Source organism: Strix aluco, chromosome 1, assembly GCF_031877795.1.
Source record: "Strix aluco isolate bStrAlu1 chromosome 1, bStrAlu1.hap1, whole genome shotgun sequence".
Taxonomy (NCBI): domain Eukaryota; kingdom Metazoa; phylum Chordata; class Aves; order Strigiformes; family Strigidae; genus Strix; species Strix aluco.
Window position 1 is genome coordinate 101,423,900 of NC_133931.1, and position 27,701 is coordinate 101,451,600.

General features: G+C 37.4%; 1 protein-coding gene across 4 annotated transcripts in view; it reads left to right on the forward strand.

Annotated features, from left to right (window-relative positions):
• The window catches only part of CDKAL1 (CDKAL1 threonylcarbamoyladenosine tRNA methylthiotransferase), a 421,071-nt gene that overhangs the window by 377,621 nt on the left and 15,749 nt on the right, over positions 1-27,701 (forward strand). For all 4 annotated transcript variants that reach the window (XM_074829387.1, XM_074829378.1, XM_074829370.1 and 1 more), the window contains 2 exons: positions 13,185-13,268; positions 14,082-14,246. In XM_074829387.1, the coding sequence (XP_074685488.1) occupies positions 13,185-13,268; positions 14,082-14,246 (249 nt within the window). The remainder of the gene's footprint in view (positions 1-13,184; positions 13,269-14,081; positions 14,247-27,701) is intronic.

Consider the following 27,701-nt stretch of genomic DNA (forward strand, 5'->3'; position numbering starts at 1 on the left):
CCCATCAGATGGGGAACATCCCAGAGTGTGCCCCTGGGTGATAGAAATAGTGTGAAAATGCTCATGGTTGATCACACTGCTTCTGATTATATTGAAATCTAAGACTGATCTTTGGTATTCAAAGCAGTAAATTTACAATATCCCTAACAACATGGAAACATGTTGCTATTGCATCTGAAGCTGGCAGTGTTACGGGATTTGCTGATCTAACTGATGGTGGTGGTGAGGGTTGCCCTTTTAATTCCACAAAACTTGTGCGAAGCCTTTGTGTTGCCGAGTTCTGTTATTGCCATTTCCTGATTCCAACCACTAATCAAATCACTAGCATGTGATATTTATAACTGAGCTATGCCCTAAAATCTTGACATTCAGCTCTGACAATATCAACTTTGTCCAAGCATAAATAAGAAATTATGTATTTCATTTTTTGTAATCTTTAGTGATGAATACAGAATCATAAAAAAAAAAATAGTAAGAAGCAATTAGCATTGGCCAGTTCCTTTTGTTTCAAATTCTTCTATTACAAACATTTAACTAAGATTTCCAGTAATTCTCAATTAAATTTGTGCAGTTTTCCATCACTGATCCCTGTATTTACTGTAATCCCTCTCAAGTTTCTAGAGTTTGACAAACCTGAGCAACCCTGAGGTGTTTGTATCATTTTTACCATAATAGCTAGGAAAGACAGAAGGACTACAGTGCAAATACATGGAGAGTCAGATCAATGCAGGAGATAATGGCTAAAATTTTATGTTAGCTAGAACTGATCAAAATAATTAGTTTAGGTGAAGATAGGACATTTTAATGTGGTAAAAAATACCACATGTTCAGGAGAAAGAAACAGTCCTCAAATTGTTTAGCCAGGAGCCACCTTATTTTCAGACAGTAAGGTTCATTCCCATTTCTTTAGTATGCTATAGTAAAACTCTAGACCCTATGCTGGCTTTCCTGGCAATCTTTCTTGCTTGTGCAATATGAAGCATGCATCAGCCCAGACCTGTTCACCAGTATAGCTGATGAACCCAGCTATAGCTATTATGCCAAACAACTTTGTCTTCATAATTGCATGGAACAGTGTAAAATCTAAATATCATTTTCTCCTGTCTTACATATTTCTTTTGTGTGATCACCTTACAGAAACTAGTTTATGCTCTTCTTGCTGCTTCTGACATAAAGAGGTAAAACACAAATGATGAGAGGCTGATTCTGATCCAGAAGTCTCTTTGGAGAATTCATAGTTAGCTGTTAAAGTGTCAGAGTGACTAAGATGACCAGGACTGGCTCATTTTGTGCCCCATCTCAAATGTTTAAACGGCAATTTAGGGTTAATTACTGGCATTTTGCCTTTGAAAACCAGCTGCTTATTGTGTCGTCACCTTTACTGGTGTACAGTAGAGAGGTGTAAAAGGGGAAAGAGGCATAGATTTTGAAAGTGGAAAACAGTAAGCTTAATTTTTTTCATGGGAACATCACTTTTTCTCCTCCATGCTTGGAGCATCACTGTGAATGAAACTAAAGCAATAGTTTGTGCTTCCTTTTGCACGTATGAGGCATCTTCATAAAGTCCCTTCAGGAGCAGAGCAATTTTCAAGAAAAATAAAAAGAACAATTGTCTCAAGCTGCCAGTGGTAGAAAAGTAAGATGAAATTACGTGTTGGACATTTCAGTAAGATGTAGGCAGAAGGAGGAAAGAAGATAGCAGAAATCTTGCTGTTCTTGAGTTTTCAGTCTAAACGTGCTGAAGAGTTTTTTTCAGGAGTGGAAGTATTGTTTAGTTTTACTCAGCTTTTTCATTCCAGTCAGATATGGGGAAAATAGTACTCTGAAAGGAGGAAACGCAGAAGAGGAAAAAGAGCAGGGTAGGAAAATAATATGTTGCATACTACTGACCTGCTGGTACAGTCCAAGATTGAATGAAGGCAATGGCAAAAACAAATGTATGGACTTTTCTCACAAGTATTTCCACATAATTTTGGTATATTCATATGTCTGATTTTGAGAACATTAGAATACAGGATTCACAGCAGTTATGGGAATACAACAGTAATTTCTGCCTAGTGTACTCCATTTCTTTTAATGACCAGTGATTTGCCTCTGATTTTATGTTGCATTTTGACTGTGACTAATTGCCGATTACTTAAAAAAGAGAATGACCATAAATAGAAATTTTAAATTATATTTTTTTCTTTGGAAAACCGTTGTATTTACATTGCACATTCTGTCTGTATGTGCAGGTTTTTGTCACAGAGTCATGGGAAGATCCTTTATTCTTGAGGCCCTGTTTCACAGCTATCAACCTCCTTTGAGGATGGTCAGCAAAGACTGTAAAGACAGATAGAGCCACTCCTTTATTGACTATTCAAGACTGTTGAGCAATGTGTAAAACTCCCTCTGAATGCACATTTTCATGTATGCTGAAGGCACTTAAATCTATTGTATAATTGTTCCTCTTACCATACCCACACAGAGAGTTAAAAAGATCTGTCACACAATTGCTGAAGAATCTTTTTTTTCTGTTATTCTTCTGTTAGCAAAGACTTTGTACTGTAAGAAGTTTCACGCTAGCTACTGTATTGTTTAGTGTACAAACCATTGTATTGGTTTTATTGATAGCATAGCCGATACACCTGGTTTGGATATTGAAACCTGCTAGGTAAGAACATAGTAGTCTGATTAGTGATGTGATATGCACAGAACTGCAGCCAAAATACTGACATCAGCAGTATTTTTTTATTAAAAACTGGTTTTAGGTTTATAATATGGTCTTAACACCTGCATTAGAGATTATAGCATGTTTCATCTCAATAATTAATTTCACTTGCCATTAAATTGTACAGCTTGTTTCACTTTTTGTCTTGTTAAGATTCAACTACAGCATAGGATGTTACTGCTTAGTTTGAAAGATTGTAGAAAAACCTAGTGTCTTCCAATTTTTAAGTATTTCTTATCTGGGCTAAGTAAGGACTTTTTTAAGAGGAGGAGGTTGCACACAGTGGTATAGATGTTGAAGAGAACTTACAAAGTAGTGAAGCCTTTAATTTGACATATTTATTTCTGATATCATTGCAAAAGGTAGTGTGCTGAGGCATACACAACAGCACACAACTGAGATTTCTGTGATAACTTTATGCATAGCCTTGAGAATTGAGTAGGTTATGAATATGTTAGAAAGACAGACATTGTTTTTTCTTTTTCTTCTAAAACACAAGTGATTTATCTTACAATTTTCTTGAACTGATCTCTGTTAACGTCCTTTAATGGATAATAAAGAATTGGTCAGAATTATTATTCTAGTATGCTAATGAAGAGGTGCTTATTTTGGTTACCTTTTTTTATATACAAATAATTGGCATACTATTTAAAAATAGTAAAATGCATCACAACTAGTTTGACAGTAGTGACTATTAAATTCTAAACAACATGAAATCACACTACATTTATTGCTCCTTAATGAATCATTCACTTTGGTCCCTCTGTAAGCCCTTGATGTTATTTGTCATTCAGCACTACGCCTCTAGAAGTGTCAGCAGTTCTAGGGTCTTACTTTGCCTTAGATTGAAGAAAACCCCTGAAGTGTGTCATTTTTTATCATATATTGGCTACCTTCAAAATAAAAGAAAATAATATCATTATCCTATCCTCATTAATATTATCAGCTTCTGACGATTTTCAGATGCTTTTGTTAGTAGCCTGTGATTCATGTATGCAAAAGGAGTTTTATTATTCTTTTGAAAAGAAAGCTGATACATATTTATACCCTTTTTTTAACTCTTTCAGTTAGTGCTACCATTTTTTATTCTAAGTTAATTAACTTGCAACAATGTTATGTATTTTGTGTGTTGTTAAATGTATTAATACAGCTTTTAGTGGATTTGGGGGAAGAGTTGCGTTTGGGTTTGCATGCAGGGTTATTTTGGACCTTTGTTTTTTTCTGTTTTATCCCATCTGCTCTTCCTTTGTTCTCAGATCAGATGAACAGAGAACATTGGCTTCAGTTGTAGGATGAGCAGAAAAAATATATTGATATTTTGGAGAGAAGCCCAACTTTTTAGATCAGTCATTTTGGTGTATTTGATTTTAAAATATCAGAATATAGATGTATTCTAAGAGCATCCAGTCTTACTGTGGGGATTCCAGTATCATGTCAGGGAAGACGGTATTGACTTGATTTGTATCAATGCTATCTTCACTTTGTCATCTGTGTTCTTGCATCCAGTATTTTCACCTAGTCCCAACCCATTCCTGCTTTCTCCTGTCTACGAGGAAGCAACGTGCAGTTCTGCCTGCGATTTAATGAAGTTACGCTTCTGTTAGGGCCTTTTATTATTACTGGCAATTGTCTCCAACAGCTGGTGATGCTGAATCTGTGCTGAACACAGTATTACATCCGTCTGTGCTACATCAGCACCCTTCTGACAGAGCCACTGGTGAGCAGTTTTCTTTCCGTAGTGTAGACAAGACTTCAGTCTGAGAAAACAGATTGGTAATGCAAGTTCCTACAGTAATTTCTGGAGAAGTTATTTGATAGGGTATTTACCAAGATGATTTATAAATTCTCATATAACTGATACTTGTCTGGGCTTATGCAGCTGTTAAAAAAGATCACTGAAACAGGAATTACATATTGTTGCCTTAGCAACCGCCACTTCATATTGTGCTTAAATCACTTGGAAATATGCAGTGTATCTTAAGGAATTGCTTCCAACAAAAACAGCCAATCTTAAATAATTTTAAATAATTTCACAGAAGAAGCTGAAAGGATGGCCTTTCCTAACAAAGACCATGATATTTTTAAGCTTGGTAGCCTTACTTTACCACAGGCTTAGCTAGTTAAAAAAGGGCAAAATTAAAGTTTAAAGAACCCAGATATTTGTTTACTCATGCCACCAAAACCCATGTGATTGCCAAATTGGCTGGAAGTTGCAAATATTTTTAAAAGATTCCTCTAAACTCCATCTTCCATTCTAGAAGATCAGTGTTAATAGTATGGTTTCAAGTACTTCTATTTTAAATGTCATGTTTCCTTAAGGGCAGACTGTTTGTAGAATCATAGAATGGTTTGAGTTGGAAGGGACCTTAAAGATCACCTAGTTCCAACCCCCCTGCCATGGTCAGGGACACCTTCCACTAGACCAGGTTGCTCAAAGCCCCGTCCAACCTGGCCTTGAACACTTCCAGGGAGGGGACAGCCACAGCCTCTCTGGGCAACCTGTCCCAGTGTCTCACCACCCTCACAGTAAAGAATTTCTTCCTAATATCTAATCTAAATCTACCCTCTCTGTTTAAAACCATTACCCCTCATCCTATCACTACACTCCTGGGTCCCTCCCCATCTTTCCTGTAACCTCCTTTAAGTACTGGAAGGCTGCTAGAAGGTCACCCTGGAGCCTTCTCTTCTCTGGGCTGAACAACCCCAACTCTCTCAGCCTGTCTTCATATGAGAGGTGCTCCAGACCCTGATCATCTTTGTGGCCTCCCCAGGACCCACTCCAACAGGTCCATGTTCTTCTTATGCTGGGGGCCCCAGAGCTGGACACAGCACTCCAGGTGGGGTCTCACAAGAGCAGAGTAGAGGGGGAGAATCCCCTCCCTTGACCTGCTGGCCACACTTCTCTTGATGCAGCCCAGGGTACAGTTGGCTTTCTGGGCTGTGAGCGCACATTGCTGGCTTATACTCAGTTTCCCATCCACTACTACCCCCAAGTCCTTCTCCGCAGGGCTGCTCTCAATCCGCTCATCACCCAGCCTGTATTTGTGTTTGGGATTGTCTTGACTCATGTGCAGGACCTTGCACTTGACCTTGCTGAACTTCATGAGGTTTGTACAGGCCCACCTCTCCAGCCTGTCCAGGTCCCTCTGGATGGCATCCCTTCCCTCCAGAGTGTTGACTGCACCACGCAGCTTGGTGTCATCAGCAAACTTGCTGAGGGTGCACTCAATCCCACTGTCCAAGTCACTGAGAAACATGTTAAATAGCACTGGTCTAGTTTTTTTGGTTTGTTTGTGAACTATTATGGATATTAAAGGAAGCTACTTTACTTTACCTACTTGGACATTTCTTGTTCCTTTTTGAACTGATCTTTTCGTTTAGACTTTTTCTGTAGATATTTGCCACAGTTTTATAGGGTTTGTTAGATCATCTGAAAAAAGAGGGGAGAGGCTTTTGCCATATTACATTAAGGCAGTTGCTTGAGTGCTCATGGTACATGATAGTCTCAAATACCAGCTCTGCATAGAGTATTTTATATTGCTATAGCAACTTCCTCAGCCTTGTGGTCACTATTCTGTGAGCTGTGTAACAATCAGAATTGGATCTTGCACATGTGGAAACAGAGTTTCAGAGAGCACAAGGAAACAGCCAGAGTCCCCTAGCAACATTGTGCTGGATCCAGAATAAAACCAGATTCTGCCACCTCATCCTTTTACTGCTTAAACCCAGGTTTACAACAGAAAGATCCAAATAAGAGAGGCTTTGCTTTAAGAGATTGCTTTAAGAGTTGATATATATCTCCCATTTCAGAAAACTAGTCTTCCTTTTATAATACTGTACACAGTTAATAAAATTTAGAAGGGTAGTATGACAGCATTGTCAACATGCTATTTTTATTACCCCTTTTCTAGGCAATGAAAAGGAGAGACAAGAAAAATGCAAACTTACAGAATTTAAAAGGAATCAGATATTTTGAGGACCAGTTGTCATTTTTAGGTCACTGCTCACATCTCTGAATATAATTTTCATCCGAGCTGCATGGCAGGGTTTGTATGTGCTGGAAGAAGCTACATTTTCACAGCAGGAGACCAAATCAAAATGAAGCAGTCAGATGCAGGTGCACAGTAATAGAAAGGATCTATTTACCCTGAAGCGTGAGCAATGGGCCAAGAAAACAGAAGCAGTCTACTTCCATCTCTCACCTCCTTCTCTCCCTACCTTTTCCCTCCCCCGTGGCTGTGCCAACAAATTCGTAAGGGGACCAAAGAGAAGGTGTTCACTTGCTTTTAATGAGCTGTATTGCAGTTGCCTGCTGCTGAAGGTCTGAGGCACTTTTTTGTTATGCTGATTGTGTACTATTAGAGCTGGCTGTCTTTAATTTATAACTAATCCTTCCTTCCTGCTTGCACAGCCTCAAGCCAGCCTGGAAAATGGTTGAAAGGGTTTGTCCTGTGGGCTTCTATTGCCTGTGTCCATTCTGAATTCTTGAATCATGCTGTGGAAATAGCAGTATGTCTGAAGCATGTGTGCCTAAAACAGAAAAAAAGGCAGTTTGCTTAGATATTATTTTATGAATAACACATTTTATGTAATCCTTTTAAAATAAAATTCCTGCAGCTTTGTTTAATGATGGGCAGCTTAATAATTGTGATTTGACAAAGTCAGCTGTATTGGATGACACTGGAACGAGACACCTTGATGAATGTTGGCTGCTTTTCACTTGGGATTGTGGAGTTCTCCAGTTAAGAACGAAGTACTTTCCTACATGTGAAGACGACCACCCAATGCTGTTTCCAAGGCTGCAAAAAACCTGAGGAATATAAGTAAGGGAAAAACACTGACTCATAGCAAGTGTGAAATGGTAAAATTTAGCCACATTGGACATAAGTACAAAACAGTCTGATGCAGATAGTGGGACCAGTAATATCCACTATTTTTAAAATTATTTATTTGTAGTTCATACATAGCTCTGTGATCTATGTAAGAGATTGGGAATTTTGTTTTCCGTGCTAATTAGTGGCATTGTAGGACTGAGGTAGCATTGTCTAGGTTTGGGAGGAGGAAGTAGGAATACATGAAATCCATGTGGTAAATTCTGCTGCCTACTCTGCACCACTGGAGTAGTCAAGGTCACTGTTTCTTCCCCCAGGTGTAAAAGGGGCCAGACACACATTGTAAAGATTAATCTGATGCCTGTATGATGTAAAAGATACAGGACTCTAAATATTAATATTGTTCTGTTGCTGCATTTCTGTACAGGGTTATGCACTAAGCATAACATAATAAAAAGGAGGCACCTACCCATCTGGAAGTGGACAGCAGTGATAGCATAAGCCCTAGTAAAAGTGGCAGCTGCCTATGCTGTATGCTAGAAAAGTATTTTTATCCTGGCATAAAAATTTCCTTGCTCAGGAGCTGCACTGTTTTCCAGTCTCCACATTTAAAACCCTAATGACTCTGTAGAAAACTCCGAGAAAAACCCATTTTTTGTCTCCAGTACTACGTTCAGAAAGGGAGATATGTATACACCCTAAATGTTGGAGAAGCAGTGATGAATAGCAGAAGAAAGCAGTACAAAGGAGAATTTGGAAAGAGATGTGTTCTGGTATCATCAAAATGTGACCCTGTCATAAGTTTCTGCAAACTTTATCTTTTTTACAGGGAGGTTGTGGCACACCTAGACTCGTCTGTCAGGAGGAGAAGACACCTACATTGTATAAATAGAAGGCTTAGAGAATGCTTAGTTATCATTTTTGAGAAATTTGGCTTCTAATTACAGAAGGATCAGTGTGATTCATAAAAAGTAGGTCCGGCAGTTGTTCTCTACTTAATAGGGAAGGACACATCATCTGCATAATTATTAAAATTTATTTTAAATAATTAGACCACAACTGAAAAATCAGGAGAGAACTACACCAAAATTGATGTCGGGTGAATGCTTTCTAAATTACTTTTACTTAAACTTTGTTATACTTAGTAAAGGTCAAAATATGCATGTTTACCAGAAATATTCTGTACATCAGAATAATCTGCTAAAACATGCACACATAAATTGTGACAGTGTGTATTTTTTATTGCCTGCTTTATAATGTATTTAAATAACAAATAAAGGGCAGTCAGTAGCTTTTTGTGCAGCTTCCAAGCCTTGTGCTAAGTATGCTCCACAATGTTTGGGGTCAGAATCCAAGCTAGCCTCCTTAAACACAAATGGAGAGATGCTCATCGATTTCCTTCTGAATTAAACTCAACCTGAAAGGAGGCTTTGGCAACTGTTTCTAAATCAATGGAGATGACTGTATATGTAGTGTACCTTCTTCTCTGGGAGAAGTATAGAAATCAGTGGTTATTAATTTTTTTTTTAGCCAACCAGAGACTCTTAAAAAGCAAACTAGCAAAATTCAGATAAAAGAACAATAAGGAAACAATGAGAAAGATCATGTGCCTCACCTCTGGCTGTAATAAGTAATGAATCAAACTGTTACAATTATAGTTTTCATTTTAAAAAAAGATTAGGAGCATACATTATTTGAGTGTAATTACAGCAGGCCATTGTTGAAGTTGCGTAGCAATATTCTATCAAAGCATGTAAACAGGGCCCGTCTTTTGCACCCATACTATTGTAGAATTTAAAAATCTGTCTTATGTTTTATGTGATTCAGTCAGTTTTGGTTTAAAAAACAGACCTAATTTCACTGCAACCAAAAAGGATGTTTGACATTTCTTACCGTTCATTCATTTTAGAAAATGAGCCAGCTGGAAAAACTGCTTTTTATAGTATTTGGTAAAGGAAAAACAGAGTTATAGAATTATCATGTCAGAATTTCCTGTAGGATAAATGAAAATGAAATAGAAGTTCATAAGTGATTTTATTAGTAATTCTGAGATTTACAAACTACCTGGCAACTGTTGCAGTGTAGGAAGTGATAGAACCAGCAGCACTTGTTGCATTATTTTCAGTGAAAACAAATTCTCTTTGCACAAATGATGTGACCACTCTGCCTTGGGTTGGAGAAAGTTGCCAGGCAAGTTTTTTGCTATCATTCATTATTATTTTCATGCTACCCTCTGTAAAGAAAAAAAATCCTGGGTCTATAGGAATCTTTGCAAACTGAGATGCCAGGGCTGAGTTTCCTCAGTTCCAGATGCTTTGTCAGAATTGTAGTTCCCTGAGAGCTGGAACTCATGCATACCTGTGAAAGCAGATGAAAGACTAGGAATAAAAATAAGATACTGAATTACTTCTGCTGGTACATGCCTGAAAAAAATCATCAAAGGTTATTATAATTATGACTGTTATTAGATATCGTGTCTGGTTTCTGCATATTTATATTCTTTCTGAGAGAGGTGAAACTTAGGCACTTAGAGATCCCAGGGGAATAATTGCAGAAATGATGACATATTCCACTTCTTGAACAAATTTCAATACCAAAGCTGCATTCTGCGTACTTACATTTCTTCTTAATTATACTTGGATGCAAGATAGATAGTCATTTTCTGTCTTACAAATGTGTGTAGCCAATTAGTCTTGTAGATCATGAATACCCAATGGCCTAACTCATTAAATGGAATTTTCCTTTTCTGTTGTTATGGCAAAAAAGTCTGCGAATAGCTGGATATCATTTTTCTCTGTGAGCTCAGCCTTGGCCAAGGTTACAAATCCAGTAACTTGAGCAAGTGAACAATTACTGGGTTTTCCTGTACTCCTTACAATATGCCATCTTAGTATTCTGAGTGTGTGTGTGTATGTATGTATTGTAAATTGGTATAGGCTCTTAGGCTCCTTTGCACTTCTGGTACTCGATTTTTATGCCACAGTTTTGATGCTATGTGAGGAATTTAGTCTTCCTGATTTCCTTCCATTCCCAAGAAATTCTGAGCCCAGGAGCTCTGTCTGGCCCTCTGAGAGACATGGACACCTGAGCTCTTTTTGCTCATGGAAGCAAAGTTGAGAAAAACTGGCAGTGTGTCTCTGAAGAAACCACTGCTTATATTGAATGATCAAACACAGGTGTTCTTTTCTTCTTCGCTCTGATTGTTTTTAATTATTATTTTTTGCATATCATGCTTGCCATTCTGTCATCTGATAATATGAAGATAACACATGTAGCTTAGACTGCCTCACAGGCAGGATTCAGAGAGATGATGAAGGCAGAATGATATGACCAGAGAGAACCAGGGAACCACAAGACAATTGTGAAATGAGTTACAGACCCCATATTGCTTTGAGCTGGTTTTGCTAAGTTGCAGTATTGGTAAATAATGACAGCAATGTGAGGACATGACCTGGTGATTGGCCTTGGTGTTTTTCAGTGGTAGCATGTTTCCCCAAGGGTGAATGTTGCTCATCTAACATTTTGTTCTCCTCTTGTTCCTCATATTCTGAGACTTTGGTAATGTAGTGCTACAGCAGATACCGCGTTGTGATTTTTAAAAGCTATGGTCTCAAATATTATAGAAACAACAAAACCTCTCCATTCATGGGAAATGTTCCCTGTAATCTTATTACTGGCTTAGTTATCTCCAGTGCCTCCTTGACATGTATTTGCAAAACTCCTCTGTGGATTTAATTGAATAACTGTTTTGTTGAAAGAAAAAAACACCTTACTGTTTAGGGGAATGTTTAGAGTAAACAGTTAGATTGGATTTAGGTTACTAAAATTTGAGTATGTTGTGTAAGTTCTGATTTGTAACTGTAGGCTTCCCAGAGAAACATGAATGGAAAATTTAAATGTGCTATAAATAACTCTTAAACACCTCTTAAAAGTATGCAAAAATATACATATTTTCTACTATTGGGATTCTGTTAGTGGGTCTGTAACTTGAGGCTTTTGCCCCTTCTGCCGTGTACCCCCCACTTGTGGGGTACTAACTGGGGAATTAACTCTAACTGCATTTGTGGAGATGAGCTGGGCGCTCACTGTCTCCCCTGCTCTCCAGGGTTTACTTCGGGAATACTCCAGGTACGTGCACAGGGAAGGGAAGGCAAGAGTTATTCCATGTTCTGTTTGGCAAGTGGAGAATTACAGATGTATCATGTGCGCGTGTGTGTATATATATGCATATATATAGTATGTATATATACTGTAATGTAGATGTGATATTGCTGAAATTTCTTCATGTTCTTTTTTCTGCCATTGACTGTTAGAGAAAATACTAATCTTACCTTTTACTGCTTGTACCTTAAAAAATCAAAACATTATTTTCTGATCTGCATCTTCTTGCTAATTCACATGGACCTTATGATGGAGGCCTTAAAACTTCTACATAGCAGCTGCCACTAGGATGTGGTGGAAGTCTTTCAAGGAGGGGAGAGGGTCTTGAATGTAGCTTTGCTCACAGATATTAAAAGTTTAGAGTAAAATGTGAAACCTTTTTGATTCCTAAAATAGTAATAAAAGCGGTGAGTAAATTTAACTTGTAATTTGCAGAATGCATTTGTCAAATAGTTTGGAAATAATCCAGGGCATATTTAAATGAAAAAAAATAGAGATGGGGTCAGACTAAAAATTTGAGCTAAATGTCCTCCAAGGTTTGCAGACATTAGCTTATAAACTTCATTGTACAAGTCAGTAATGAACAAAATCAAAAGGTGTTGTGTGGGGGATTTTGAACTTTGGGGAAAGTCAGATTTTGTTTCATATCTACTTGGCACCTAAATGCAACTGATTTGCCTTGGGGTCTTCCATTTAACTGATTGTAAAACTGGTGCTTCCTTTAAACGGTGTTAGTGCATTTGGAAGTTGGTAGGTATAATTGAAACACTGGGCTTTTTAGTTCAGTGTTTATTTGGTCTTTAATATCGCTGTGTCTGTGAGTTGTTAAAAACTCTTCTTCATTGAGTCTCTGTAATATGCAGTGTTGATTCCACCGTCATGGAAATCAATGTGACCTCATGAGTACTGCCTGGTGAAATCACCAAGGGATAAAGAGGTGCCCTATCCCTGTAAATAACAAGTGTGGCTTTAAGAAAAAAAAAAGGCGGCAAATAGATGAGCTTGATGGCATCTAGAAGTTGTGCAGTTCCCTGTTTCTCTCAGGTGCCGCTGATTGTTTTGTTTGCCATAGGGCTAGTGCAGGGGGGACAACACAGGACACGGTGTTACCCTTTTTGTGAGTGATTGAAGAATTTTATGCTGAAGAGTTTTTTCATTAGTTGGATGAAGCTGTAACAAACTGTGCACATCTGACATTTTTGTTTCTTATTGTGTTAATAAGTAAAAATCAGTTTATACTTTTGAACTGGATTTTCATGTTAAGCCATTGCAGTACCACAGTTCTAGCCCTCAATTCTGACTTCTAACCCTGTTAGTTTTAGAGTTTGAACTAGGGCTTTCTCTGCCCAGCTTTCTTGCTGACACAAAATTTCCTCAGAGAATTTGATGATTTCTGCTATGAGTGTTTGTTTGTAATTGCAGCTCTCTTCTGAGTGTAATTCATTATTTTTGTTTTCTGAGTCATCTCTTTTATTTTCCAGGTTGGTGAGAGGCAGAGAGTTCTGGTAACAGAAGAATCCTTCGATTCCAATTACTATGTTGCTCACAATCCTTTCTATGAGCAGGTACAGTTAAATAACCAACATAACATCTTCTTGTTTTATCTTTGTTTTCTGATAATCTCAGCAATACAGTGTGCCACAGTGTGAAAAACAAGTAAAGAAATAAGAAGCATTTTCCGGGAAAGGTGTGACCATCAAGACTTGTTTGTGAGATATTTTGTTTCTGTGTTGTAAATTCAATTTACCTGAAATAAGTTAAGAAACGCACAGTGTCTCTTTGAGTGTACAGCATGAGGATACATGCTATATATTCAACTGACATTATTTGAATTGTTTAAGAAGCTGTTAATTATTGCAGTAATTTTAAATTCTGTGTCTCCATTGTTTTCTGAATAGTTGGATCTTGATAATTTCCATACATCTTTCAGAAAATCCTTTCAGGCAATGCAATTTGCAAAAAAAAAAATTTCAAACAATAGGAAGGATCAGAAACTTCTTTAGATTAACACTTCAGGCCAATATGCTGCATTTCCTTCTATGTACTTTCTGTAAATGAATTCTTCCACACAGAAACATTATCTTTAACCTAGGAAGGAAGTACAGCATCTATTTCACAAAATTATTATTTTTGCTCAAAAGCAGATGACTTGCTGAAAACCAATAAAATTGGCTTTTCTGAATCATCATGATTTCATTCTGGTTTTGCCTTTGGCTTGTTCTCCATTTTCTTGCACTGAGCTGTCTACAGTTTGCTTTTGCTACCTTTATTTATTTTAAAGCTTTAGGATTTGCTCTGACATTTATCAAAAATCTGAGTGGAAGCTGGAGACACTGATGTTTTCTGTGATATTTAGTAACTATGTCTTTATTTGAAAGGTTCTTGTGCCAAAGGATCCACTGTTAATGGGTAAGATGGTAGAAGTTAATATTTATGAAGCTGGGAAACATTTTATGAAGGGGAAACCAGTGTCAGATGCCAGAGTTTACAGTGCATCCATCACCAGACCGTTAGGAAAAGGAGAAGTTTCTGGTTTAACAGAGGTGAGTAAAAGACATTTTCTGCTTTACTACGCTGGTAAAACGGCAGCTGTTCAAGCATAATGATTCCATGCTATGTATCTGTTATCATTTTATACATCCTCTTTTATATATGCATGAAGCTTTAATCTTTCCTGACAGATTGAAATCTGAATTTAAAAGATATTTTTGCTGATGCCCATAGCTTTACTTTGCTGACTATAAAGGCAATAATACACTTGTTTCTTGTTCCACTGTGGACTTACTAGAATTTAAAAGATTTAACACCAGTGATTATATAAGCCAATGTATTTGAGTTCTAGTTTAGTGGAAGGATGAATCGATGTATTTTGCTTGACAAAGCTGTTTTAAAAAAATTAAGTTGATTACATGTCTGTTAAAATTGTATTCAGATATTCAAAATTAATTGATGGGTAGAGGTACAGAATATTTACAGTATATTTTGGGAAAAGGTCAACATCTGATTTAGTCATGTAAAGAAAATGAAACTTTTAAAAAGAGATCTGATCCTTATTTTACACCTCAGTAGATATGGCTGTTAGCCAAGTATTCTCATACATTTCGTGGAGCTCTAGTTGTAAAAACTGTCGGAGTGTGAAATGAAAATGTGTATCACATTTCTAAGCATCATTTGATGTCCTTTCTCCAGCACTGTTGTTAGGATCTCCAAAAATATGTAGCAATAATTTAGCACATGGAAGAAGGATAACTGGCAGCTTATCAGCCACCTTGCTGCTTTTACAGTAAATTGTTGACAAGTATTAAAGCATATGCATCCTTTTTGAAGCTCTAAGTCATATATAAAAGAAATAATCAATGCATACCTTAGGTGACTAGTGTTAAGCTAAACTACTTTGCTGTCTTAAATAAGCCTGGCTATGGAAACATCAAGCAACAATAATGCACCTACTGTAATGTGTTTGGCAGATCATGAAACTTAAGCACAAACACATTACTAAACTCTCTTTGAATGCTGTCTGTGTGTATGTGTATATTGGCCTGATAAGGGTCTGTAAGAGGGCAAAAACAGCCAAAACCCTCAAATTGTCTGGTTGGACTATGTAGCTATTTAAACACAGCTGATTTTTTCATCAGAATATTTTTTTTTAATAATCTGATGGAACAGAAGCAAGCCTGTCATTAAACTGAATACATACTGCCAGAAGCTTGTAGCATGGGTACAAGCAAGCAGACTGTTGACTGAAATTTTGTATGTTAAAAATGAGAGATGAAATTATTAAAATCAAGGATTCTGATAGTTTCCATAAGAACTCATTGAGATGTATAGATCTGCTTCTGCTCCAGCAAGCAGATGATAAGGAAGATTACTTTCCATGACATTTGTGGCTGCCAGTGCTCCTTCAAGGGAGTATCTTATTTATGTTTGGTCCACGGGACGTGTTAGGAACCTCAGCTTTCTGGAAGAAACTAAATCTCAATACTTTGGTAAATGGGACATCTTTTGTACATGGAAGCTACAGCTGAAAGCTTTTAATCATGCTTGGCCAATGTATAATACATAGAACATGAACTGAAACAGTTAGTGGGAAGTTCCTCCTGACAAATCCTATGTAAGTGGCTGATCAGGAACTTTCTTTAGGTTCCCATGAAAAAAAGTCAGCTTGTCACAAAAGTGGGTTTTTGACTGGGTGAAAGATGCTCTTTGTGTTGTTTTGTATGGTTGGACTGCTGGGAAACGTTTCCTTCTAGGTGTGCTCAAGACATGTAATTCTAGCCTAAGATGCTTATGAGCAAGATAAAAGGGGCAACATATGTCATATGACCCTTTATATAGCTTGTTATGTGCACAGGTGGCAGGTTGGGGAAAGAAGAAGATGACAACACATAATGTATGTATTCAGATACTCCCTCAAAAGTACCCAAAGATCTTGGGATCTTCAGAAGGATCCCAAGTGTCTCCACCAGGTTTTCAAAAGGGCAACATGCAGAACTAAAACCTTGAATAACTTTTTTTGTTAAGCAATCAAACTGTATAATGGAGAGAAGGGTTACCTAAAATAGGTTATAAAAGCAACAAATTAAAACACGTGTGGCCCTTTCACTTTCTCCTTCCCACTGAATTAGGGCCTGCTTTACATTCCCAGGCTTGAAAGGATGGGTAGCCAGCTGACTCTTTTAAGATCAGGCACGTCTCTTGCTCAGCACGGATGTCCTCTGGGCAGAAGCCCTTTTAGGCAGCAACCAACATCCTGTAGCCAGCACGCTAGCTGAAGTGCCCAGGAAGTTTCTAGTGGACCTCTGGTCTCACCCTGTCAGTGGTATGACTTTCTCTTAACTCCTTTATATTTGCTGGTCCATGCAGGTCAGAGAAGTACACAAATTTAAATGTATATCGAGGTAGTCTAGATCAAAAGAATGTGATAACAGGCTGCACTGCAGTAAAACACTTACATGCTTCAGTCAGTTCCCATTCAACAAAGCACTTGTCTCTTCCCTAATGACCGTGTGTATTACTGGGGCTGCAGTGCACACCTTACAGTTCAGCATGTTGCACAAGTACTATGATGAAGAGGAATAGATTGCTGAGACAGGGCTGTAACATAGTTGTAGACAGTCTGCAGCAGTTAAAAAGATGATATTTTTGTAGTGCATCCTAGGCATCACTTGCTACTATTAACAGTATTTTCACTAGCTTGCATAGGACACAATAAAAGATGTTTCAAAACACATCACAGCTGTATTTCTCTCTAATGAGGAATGCTCACAAAAAGAGTGAAAGCTTTCAAAACTGTACCGTTCTTAAGGAAAGAAATCATATAGCTAAAAAAAATAAAGTTGGAGAAATTAAGACCGCATAATGTGAGAATGTCAAAGCCACAAACCCATCCAAAGCAAGACGAAACTTTAATAAATGCTGTGATGAGGAATAGAACCATAGAATGGTTTTGGCTGGAAGGCACCCTACAGATCATCTGGTTGCAGCCCCCCTGCCCTGGGCAGGGACACCTTCCACTAGACCAGGTTGCTCAAAGCCCCGTCCAACCTGGCCTTGAACACTGCCAGGGAGGGGGCAGCCACAACTTCTCTGGGCAACCTGTTCCAGTGTCTCACCACCATGGCAAAGAATTTCTTCCTTATATATAATCTAAATATACCCTCTCCCAATTTAAAACCATTACCCCTCATCCTATCCCTACACTCCCTTAAGAGTCCCTCCCCATCTTTCCTGTAGGCCCCCTTTAAGTACTAGAAGGACGCTATAAGCTCTCCCCGGAGCCTTCTCCTCTCCAGGCTGAACAACTCCAATTCTCTCACCCTGTCCTCATAAAGGAGGTGCTCCAGCCTCCTCTGGACCCACTCTAATAGGTCCATGTTCTTCTTATGCTGGGGGCCCCAGAGCTGGACACAGCACTGCAGGTGGGGTCTCACAAGAGCAGAGTAGAGGAGGAGGATCACATCCCTCTACCTGCTGGCCACACTTCTTTTGATGCAGCCCAGGGTACGGTTGGCTTGCTGGGCTGCGAGCTCTCATCGCTGGCTCATACTCAGTTTTTCATCCACTACTACCCCCAAGTCCTTCTCTGCAGGGCTGCTGTCAATCCACTCATTGCCCAGTCTGTATTTGTGCTTGGGATATACCCAATATACTGGCATCAAAATTTATCTGCATTTGTGTGCTCCCTTTCTCATCTGCTCCATGTCCCTCAATAATTTTTCCTGACAGGTTCAGAGGGAGCACCACAAGCAACATGGTGTGACTGAAGGAATAATTGTAGGCCTTTTTTTTTTACCCTTTTGACCACATGACTGGGGTGACAAATTGGTCCAAAGAAATACAAGAAGCAGGTCACCAACTGGAATCGAGACATTTGACTGGAAAAGAGGGAATGCAAAATGTCACACAAAAACAATTCACAGACTCCATAAAATATTCATACATTGTGTATCTGTGCCAAATAAGGAAGAGGCCAATATTGATAGAATTCATTCAGGATATTTCTAGCACATCTTTTTATCATGCTTTTTCAGTGTATGAAAAAGACACCTAATATGTATATCCATTAATGTATTAATGATGTAGAATATCTTAGCTGTTATTATATTCTCTAAGGAAAACATTGTGACTAAGTAGATGGGCTTAGAATAAGGCCTTGACATTCAATAATGTTAGGCTCTGTGGCAAAAGTTGGGACAGGAAGGACAGAGGAGTGTTGGAGTCAGTGGCTCAGGTTAAAAAGCTGTCAGAGAAATCAGACATACTGATTGTAGTGGACGTATTAAGTATTAAAATGAACAGGTGTTTGCCAGGATTTTTTTTTTTTTTTTACTTCAGCATTAATTTTTCATAAAAGCCTCTCAAAAGGGAATGATGTCTCCAAATTGCACAATTTTACAGGAGGGCTACTTTGGGGGACATTTGGAAATTCCAGTTAACTCAGAAATTTGAATCTACTATCCATTTATTTGCATTCAAAATGTGCAGTTGCTGATTCAGTAATAGAACAATGTTTAGAAGATATATAGCAGAGGATATATAGGTGAAAGTTGAAATCAAAAAAACATGGACGCATGCGTAAAGGCATTTTTGGATTTGGTTCTAATGAATCTAACAGGATATACGTGGACTGGGCATTAAAAGGTATTGACGGTAACATTAAAAATGATCATTCAGAGAGTACAAGCATATCATGAGTTACTGCAATTACAAATAACAGTAAATATTTCAAAGCTTTGATCAAGCATTAGTTCTAGGTTTCACAGGAAAAAACAAGAAGTAAGTGCTGCAGATGTGATATCCTTTCGTTGAGGTAGGCTTGGAGTTGACAATGCATTAAGGGTGTACTTTAGCATTTTGAGATTCAGTAAAGCAATTTAGCATGTCTGCTATGTTCTTAAGCACTCTGGTAAAGTAGTCTGAGATTTTGGAAGTGGGTTTGCAATGCACACAGTACTGAGTACATTGTCACTGGATAAAATTTTTGAAAAGTCAGCAATGTGTGTTAGCGGTCTGTAATTTAGTTTTAAAATAACATGTTGATATTTTTATTTTTATTAATTTTATTTGGCCATGTTTAGGAATCTTGTCAGTTTCTCAGCAGCATAAAGTAAAATACCTAATAAATATATGCTGTTTACAGACAAATGTTTGCCCAAACCTAATCATTGGAAAAAAATAAGAATCTGCAAGAATATGATCTCTTGCTAGAAACGGAAATAAAGTATGTTATTCTTCTGTACTCCAAAAATAATTCTAGTTGTTTACATATGCTCTGTGACTAGAGCAAAAAAAATATTGCAAGATGAGAAATACACGAAGAAGAGACCAAAGGACTGAGGGATAAAAATAAAAGGCTGGCTACCTGCCAGAATTGTAATACCTTGCCAGAATCAAAGCCCTGTAAGTCTGAGGGCCTTGGGTGGGAAACATTAATCAGATAGAAAATTAAGGCAAGAAAAAAATAATTTTAACAGGCTATTTAATTAGGTAGTCATGATTATTTTATGTTCATAATTCCTGTTTCTATAATGCATCTATGCCTGACTTTCTTTTCAAACAAATATAGGCACATCTTTCAGTTACCTGTTTTCCATTGCTTTATGTGATAACATTCTCCGTGTCTAACACTTCTCCTGCAAATGGCTCCTGCTGGCAGTCCCCACTTGCAATATCTCCTTTTGTGAGTCTGGGATCTTGGTGCACACCTCTGGCTCCCAGGCCATGGTAATATCCACAGTTGGCCTGTTAAGCTACTAGCTATTCAAGTCGTTGGGATCTTCAGAGGAAATGAGAAGCAAGCCACTAATTTTCAGTTAGCAAGCAATTGCTTGGTCAGTCTGCTTGTTCCTTTTTTTCCTCTATCCTGCCTTCATTTTTTGCAGTAGGTTATTGTATCTTTGAACTTCTGGATACTACTGAAGAAGTTTGTTTCTGGTTTCCCAGTTAGTCACAAATATCTTCTACTTACATTAGCAAAAGATGACCTCTAAACATTACCCAACCTTCTTTCTAATGTTAGAAAACAGGAAAGATGCATATATCAAACACCACTTTATAGCCTGCCAGAAAGAAGAATCAACAAAGCATAGCTTAGAGGGAATTCTCTGATCTAAGGTAGAAAGGGTGCTTCAGTTGCAGGCAAAATAAAATGGAGAAGGGGCAAGAAAGTATCTTCTGCTGGAACAGAAATGAAAGGAATCATGGCAGAATTGAGATCTCTGTATTGGAAATTTCCTTCAAGGACTTGGAAAGAAATGTGGAAGATGTGCATGAAACTGAAGTAATTATTAAGCACAGTTTTTACATATGCTGGAGTTTCAAAGTGGTAGAAAACTTGGTTCCTGAACAGAAACTAGAGATCAGAGATTTAGGGAAAAAAATAAATGAGGAAGAAAATTTTGGATCAAAAAATGGCATAGAGGTGTGAGGAGAGGAATCTTTCATAAAATTACAGAAACAAAAACTATAGAAAGTATCAGAAATGCTAATGAAAGATCAGAATTTCCAAAGAAGAAAGATAAAGTAAAATACAACTTTTACCTCCCTTGGAAAGCTAGATCTTTGCATCACAATGTCCAAGAAGGGGCAATCTGAGAAATATGTGAGGAAGTTTCTATTTAAGATAAACATACTGACAAAAAAAGGGAGCATTTTCTGTGTAAAATAGCTTTCAGGTAATACTTATGAAAATACAGTGCACTATTTGGTGCTCTTGTGTTCTGTGGTCTTGCATTCTTAGGAACATTCATTTTGTTGGCCCTCTTTCTCTGAAACAACTGATTGTAGTGCGAGGCATACAAATAGTGCTTTTGCATGTATTAATCTGTTTTATTTAATGTGATACTTGTGTTCCCTGCTGATTGTAAATAAAGGTCATAAAAGATGACGTTAAATCCTCCTTAATTAATCTTTTTTTCTTATGTTTTCTTCAGTTACGTCGCTAAGGCCACTATAAAGTTAACGTAAGAAAAGAGATGTTTCCTTTCTAAGAGTGGAGCTCCATGCCATATATGGAAATTTTTTAAAAAGACCTCTAAAAGTCTAATTTTTCCTTGAAAAAAATGACAAAAAAATTGTAACGTGCTTTTCCTCAGATGCTGGTTTTCATGATCTGCACATTATCTGCACACCATGTTGTCTTTGTTTATTTGGAGATTTGAGTTGATTTGAATTTTGCTTCTGCTTGAAGGCGCAATGTTTCTCGGCTTACAATCTGAAATTCAGAATGGATTCTTTCTTACAGGCAGAACAGAAATTTCTTGCTGGGTTTAGTTAAGCGTTGGATTGGCTCTCCTGTAGTGGTTGGGGAATTTCAATCAATGCCGGTCTTTAGGAACATGCTCAGCAAGTATCTGTGAGAAACAGTTGAGATGTAGGTCAGCCGCCTTGGGTCATGGTTATGGGCTAGGTGACCTCTTAAGCTTGTTTCCAGCCTTATCTTCTGTAATTCTATGAACATTTTAATTTAGTCAGCAATCATTTGATGACTAGCAAACTGGAATAGAAGGTAGTTCCTTGATCCAGAACATTTCTCTGCACTGCATAGAGGGTTAAAATACAGAGATGATTTAAGGCAGCAAACCCAAGAGCCAGCGTAAGACCTCCTCCAAGTAGTTTTATCCTGAGGTGTTCAATTTAATGGGCATGTTGTCTTTCTGCCCATCCCTCTGGCAGGGCTGAATTTCAACTACAGTGATCAAAGCTCAGCTGAAACAACACATATTACATAGCCCCTTTTCAAACAAATGCTCTCTTAAGTCTATTTCAGGTGAAAAGATCTGAACTTTAGTTTATTTACTTTTCATTTCCTCAACAGACAGTGTTATTTGGCTGAATGTCACTGTCTAATCACTTTAAATTACATAATTATGTTAATCCCATGCAGTGCATGCAATAAATGGAAATAGTAATGACTCGGATGATTCAACTATAAGTCATTTTCTGGAGAATAAGAGAAGGTTAAACAGAAATGTTCAACTCCTCCTGCCTCCAGAAGTAAAACTGCAAGTGCTAAAATAGTTCTGCCATTTTTTTGTATTATTTCTAGTATTCAACCTGCTGATGCTGCACTGCAGGATGAGTGGGAGGATTCTGCTCTCCCTTGGCATAGGGACAAATTGGAAGTGTGTAGCCATGGTAATTTTAACTACTTGACACTCCCTGTAATATTTAGGAGTTCCTTTTAAAATATTTTTTCTTTTCAATCAGAGCTTTAACAGACTCTTTGGAAAGAATCAAAAGGCATTTGGTTTTAGTAGTGCTCTGTTATTTAATGTAGCGAGTTATAAATTCACTAAGTTTTAATTGACTTCCAGGAAAAAAAAATGCAGCAGCTACTTTTCTCAATTTTTCTGTTTTTTTGGAGGTCATCTATTTCCAACTCATTGTGCCAGCAAAAGTCATTATAGGTTTGACTTTTGTACCTCTCCAGTAGAGTTTAATGCAAAGGTAGGTGAAGGATATTCAGCCCATGTATACATTGTGTCTTTCCTTGTAGTATTTAGTCACCCTTTTCTTTTTATTACTACTCTTTAGATCACCAAAAAGCTCACATAGGCAGTATAGCTCTCTCCATTCCTTCCTTCTCTCTGTTCCCTGCAAGCAAACAGAGTCAGAGCCATGAGATACTCATGTCTTGGATAGATGATTTTTCTACCTGTTCCTCATATATCGAAGCTGTAATTGTTGTAGTCTTTCTACATGAATACTTAAATGGGACAGCATGCAAAAGCACGTGGAGCTCATGAAAGGAAATAGAGGTTTAAAAGGGTGATACAGCATTCCCCATCACCAAATGAAAGGTCGGTAGGAGATTTGATTTTATGCATACAAGGTATTGGATTGTTGAACTTCTGCCTCTTAGAAATATATTTGTTGCCAAAACCATTGAAGTAAAGAGGGTTCGTTAGCTTTGAGATTTTTTTTGAAGGCAAACAAAAATTGCGGTCATGAGATTAAGCTATTTTTTTACTTAAAACTGTTTAAAAATTGTATCTCATTTCAAAGAAATCAGCAAACCACACTAAAGGCAAATTAGGGTGTTCTGTATCCTTTAATATTGTTGCATTTTCAAAAATTTTTATTAGCTTCTCAGTAGATTAACGGTTTTATAATAGTCTAAAAATCATCCTTTGTGTTCTTGTTGATTCTCTTTATGATAATGAGAATTTACTAAGATATATATAAATTTTGCAAATAACTTTTTTTTTATCTTGACAAATCTATTAAAAGTGTTGAACTGATCCAGCAGTATTAGGATTAATTATGAGTCGTAGCAGAATACCAAGATCCATTCATAATCATAGTTTCCCACCCAGACTTTGCTAATATTTGGATATAGTGATTTATGTTCGTGTTTTTAATATACTTGACAGTAACATTAGACTAGATTTTTTTGTCGTGTCAAGGGTAATAAGATAAAGGGGGAAAGACGTTCCAGTAGGAGAAAAAAACCAAATCTTTTAAGCTTTTATCATTATTAAATTATATTTTATGTATGGGGATATCTGCATATAAAAGTTCAAAGGCAAATTTACAGTGGCTGTATCTTTAACTGAAATTAAATTACAGCTGAGTAATAAGGATGAGGTTCTATTTGGTGGCTACATTGGAGAAAACATATCTTAAAATAGCCAAATGCTATACTTCAATGAAGTGGTTGTGAAATTCAGAGCCTTAAATTTAGCCCACCAAAGATATACTCCTAACTACGGTTGAATATCTGAAGAATTTACTGTGAGCCTGTTGAATATATTAGAATGACTGTATACTTAAAGACAGTCCACAGACAGTTGTTAGCGTCTAAGTAAGCTTAGTAAACTAGTGCTTCTTCAAAGGGTTCATACAGTAGCTTTGTGTTTATACAGGCTGTATTCCATATCATGTTTAACATTAACTCTAGATCCTTTGTCATGTAATCAGATCAAAGTGTTGATCATGCCATTAGCCATTAAAGCATGTTGTTGCAGATTTACTGGCCCAAACAACAGAAATAAACCCTTGCCTCCTACTACAATCTCTCCTTCAGTCTAAGATTTTTTTTTTAAGGCGTCTTCTCAAACTGCAAGAGGAATAATCACTTTAAAAGTTTGCGTTCTACCTCTAAGAAACTTGGCTCATTGCCTATTACATTGAAGGTTTTCATGAGACCTGACTCTTAAATTTATTTAACTTTACGTTCAGTTCTTACTTGTAACAAGTTCCAAAGCAAGCTGTTCCTGTGGGCTTTATCAAAGACCATTAAGTAAAAGAAACATGTAGAAAAGTAACTCATTATTTAAGCACTTTATTAAAGCTGTTTAAAGACAACTTTACCTGTGGTTAGTGTACAGTACACCAATCTTGATAACCTTCTTCTGACTACTTCCCATTCTGTATTTAAAGGACTTGAAGGATTCCCCCACCTCTAATTTTATTATTTCAGATGTTAGAACCTTTCTTAAAGATGCAGAAAGATTTCCTGCTGACTCATTCCAATGCCAGGCTAAGTCACTCATACTAGCTAAAATCCAGAAACTACGACTGTATTTTGTGTAATTGTCTGATCCAGCATTGGGAAGGAGGAATATTGCACTGAAAGATCTAGTCAGTATAGCATGAGAAGTTGTGGTGGTGGTGTGGTATGGTTAGTGTAGATGGGCCAAATCCCGTATACATTCCCACTAAAGTAAAATTAGCACTCCATATGTTTGCATGGACCTTTAGGTATTATGCTTTTCTTTTTCATCAGAAGAGACTCCAAAGCTTGTTCATCATTTTCACTGGGAGTTTGCTCTAAGCAGATTTGCAGGTGTGCATCAGAAACAGTTCATGTTTTGAGGTTCCAAAAGAGTCAGAGGGCTTCAAGCCCAGTTTTTCTATGTTTTAAACTCAAGCCCACAGGATGTTAACATTTCAGCATATTTACTTTTAATTTCTTTTACTGGAGTCGGGACCACAACCCAGGTTTGGGGAAATAATAAAATTATGATCATGGGAAAACTAGGACATATTTCTTCTATCCTGGATACTATAAAAACCTGAGACTTTGGAATTATGATGAGGAAGATATATGTACTTCAGTGGTGCTTCAGCTTTTAATTGTTGAGGTCACAAGCACTGGCATGAAGTAATTTTTAATTAGGATACACTGGTGTGAAATCGAAACCAAAGTTGAACTACATGGCAATCTAAGCAATCAAGGTATGCAAGAAGTAAGACAGATTGTTGTCGTGTACTCTTTATCGTAGAGAAGGGCTGACAAATCGCTTGTAAATTAAAACAGAAATTCAAAAAATTTTCAGTGATAAACATTTCTTAAAAAGAAACATGCGTTTTCAGTTGTTCTTGGTGATGACAATCACACAGAATAATAAGGCCTGAAGGCAGACCATGTTTGACCTACATAGCTCATCATTCCATAAGAAAATAGTTAATATCCCACTTCTGGCTCAAGGTATGTCAACAAATGCTGTAATGAATATTGATGTTGCAGTGCTATCAATGTCTTCTTTATGACGCTTTTCATTTTGCCTTTTTACCTGGCCTTACCATTAGAAACACTGTTTTGTGGGACTTGGCCAGTAAAGAAGCCATCTCCACAGGTGCGTGAGCATGTTGTCATTACACTAGTGCAGAAGTGGCCAGCCTCTAGCGTGGGACAGCCTGCAACCATCAGAAGAGTGCACCTGCCTCAGTAGGTACTATCCAATACCAACTTCTCCAATGGCTAACAGAACAGCATCATATGTGTCAGAGCATATATGATTTGTGGAGAAGGAGAGCTAGTAGCTATTAATCACATGATGAAATTATGTCTGGGTGTGTGATTGGCAAGGCATGGTAGTGTAAGGCTCATAGTAGACTCATGTGGCCTCTCAAAAAGGGTTGACCACCCATGTACATACATGAGATGGATGTGTGATTGATAAATAGTGAAAGGAATGAAACCAGACTGGCTGGAGAGCCAAATGTCAAATGCAAAATAAAAAGAAAAAGCCCCATGGAAATTAACATTCTTTTTCTTCAGCCTCAGTATATAACCATGGGGTCCTTGAAACAATATTATATGAGAAAGTTATTCACTAAATATATTAGCTTTCAAATTGATGGATTCTTCTTCATATCTATATATGTATATACTGCGGCAGAACTTGAACAAATGCTCCATTTTGGACTGGGGTGGCTTGGAAATTTTTGTAAAAATACTTTTGATGGAACAAAGATATGTAGGCAGTACATTTAAGTTCTTTTTGTCAAAACATCACATAGCTACAAAAACTACCTATGCATAATATCAACCAGATGGATTTCTGGTCCTTGAGAAGGGGTCTTGTTATCAGGACTAGAGGATTTTTTTTAAAATCTCATCCTTGTTTTGACATGACTTCATATGTGATTGTAAGTCATTTCAGTCAGTCTGACTGTGCTTTATCGTATCCGTATGGAATCTATTTTGCAATTCTCACATACAAAATCTCTGGTAAGTGCAGATAACATAATTATCATACAAAAAAAGGATGGATGTGAATACCCATTTCTGACACAGACAGTTTTTTCTAAATACAAGAACTTTAATTTGGTAAAATAATGGAAGGAGTGCTTAGAATGACAGGAATTCTTTTCCTCTTTCAGCTATTCAAAATGTGTCTCTATCCAAAGAAACATTAGTTCTTTTTTTTTTTTTTCAGTAGGGAGTGCTTAAGATTCTGTAGCATGATCAGATTTTGTCACAGAACCACAGGGGAAAGCCAGATGTGTAGGTTTTAATAGGTGGAAAGGAATGAATTAGAGTTATACTTGGAAGACTATCTTGTGTGATAAAAAAACCTGTTGTAATGCTGTTAAGCTTTAGTATGGAGACATGAAGCATTTTAAAATCCAAACCCATCAGTTTGTTAAAGACTAGATTAAGCCCCACAATTACTGTGCTGTGGGCTTGTGTTTCTCATCCCTGTAGACACCTTGTATATGTTTATCATTTTCAGGTTGTCTTCTGTTTTATTTGTGTTTATCTCAGATTTTCTTAATTTCTTTTCATGAAAGCAGTGTATTTTAGTATTACCTACTTTTAGGAAAGATTTTATGGGTTTCAGAGCAGTAGAGGTGAGTGACATTCCTTTCACAGATTGTGAATCTGCCATTAGAACCTCACGTTTTCCTCACTTAGAAGGAAATGGCCTACAACTACTGATACTGTGTTTGATAGAAACTCATTACCATTTTAATTTAGGCCTAACATGGCAAATCTGAAAAGTAAAAGAAACACCTTTGCAACAGTTTACTGTGTAAAATCATTCTCATATCCTGCATTGCTACACAATGGTAGCATCCAATCAGATAGGTCCCTTGGCTGTGAAAAGGTTGGGAGAAGTGGGACATGTAGACTCTCATACTTACGAGCAAGCTAGTTCATTGAAACACTGTTCCCCATGCTAAGCAGTACCACCTCCCTCCCTTTCATATTTTTTTTTTAATACAGTTTTCATCTGGTCTTGCACTTAGTTTTGAAGTACTATGAA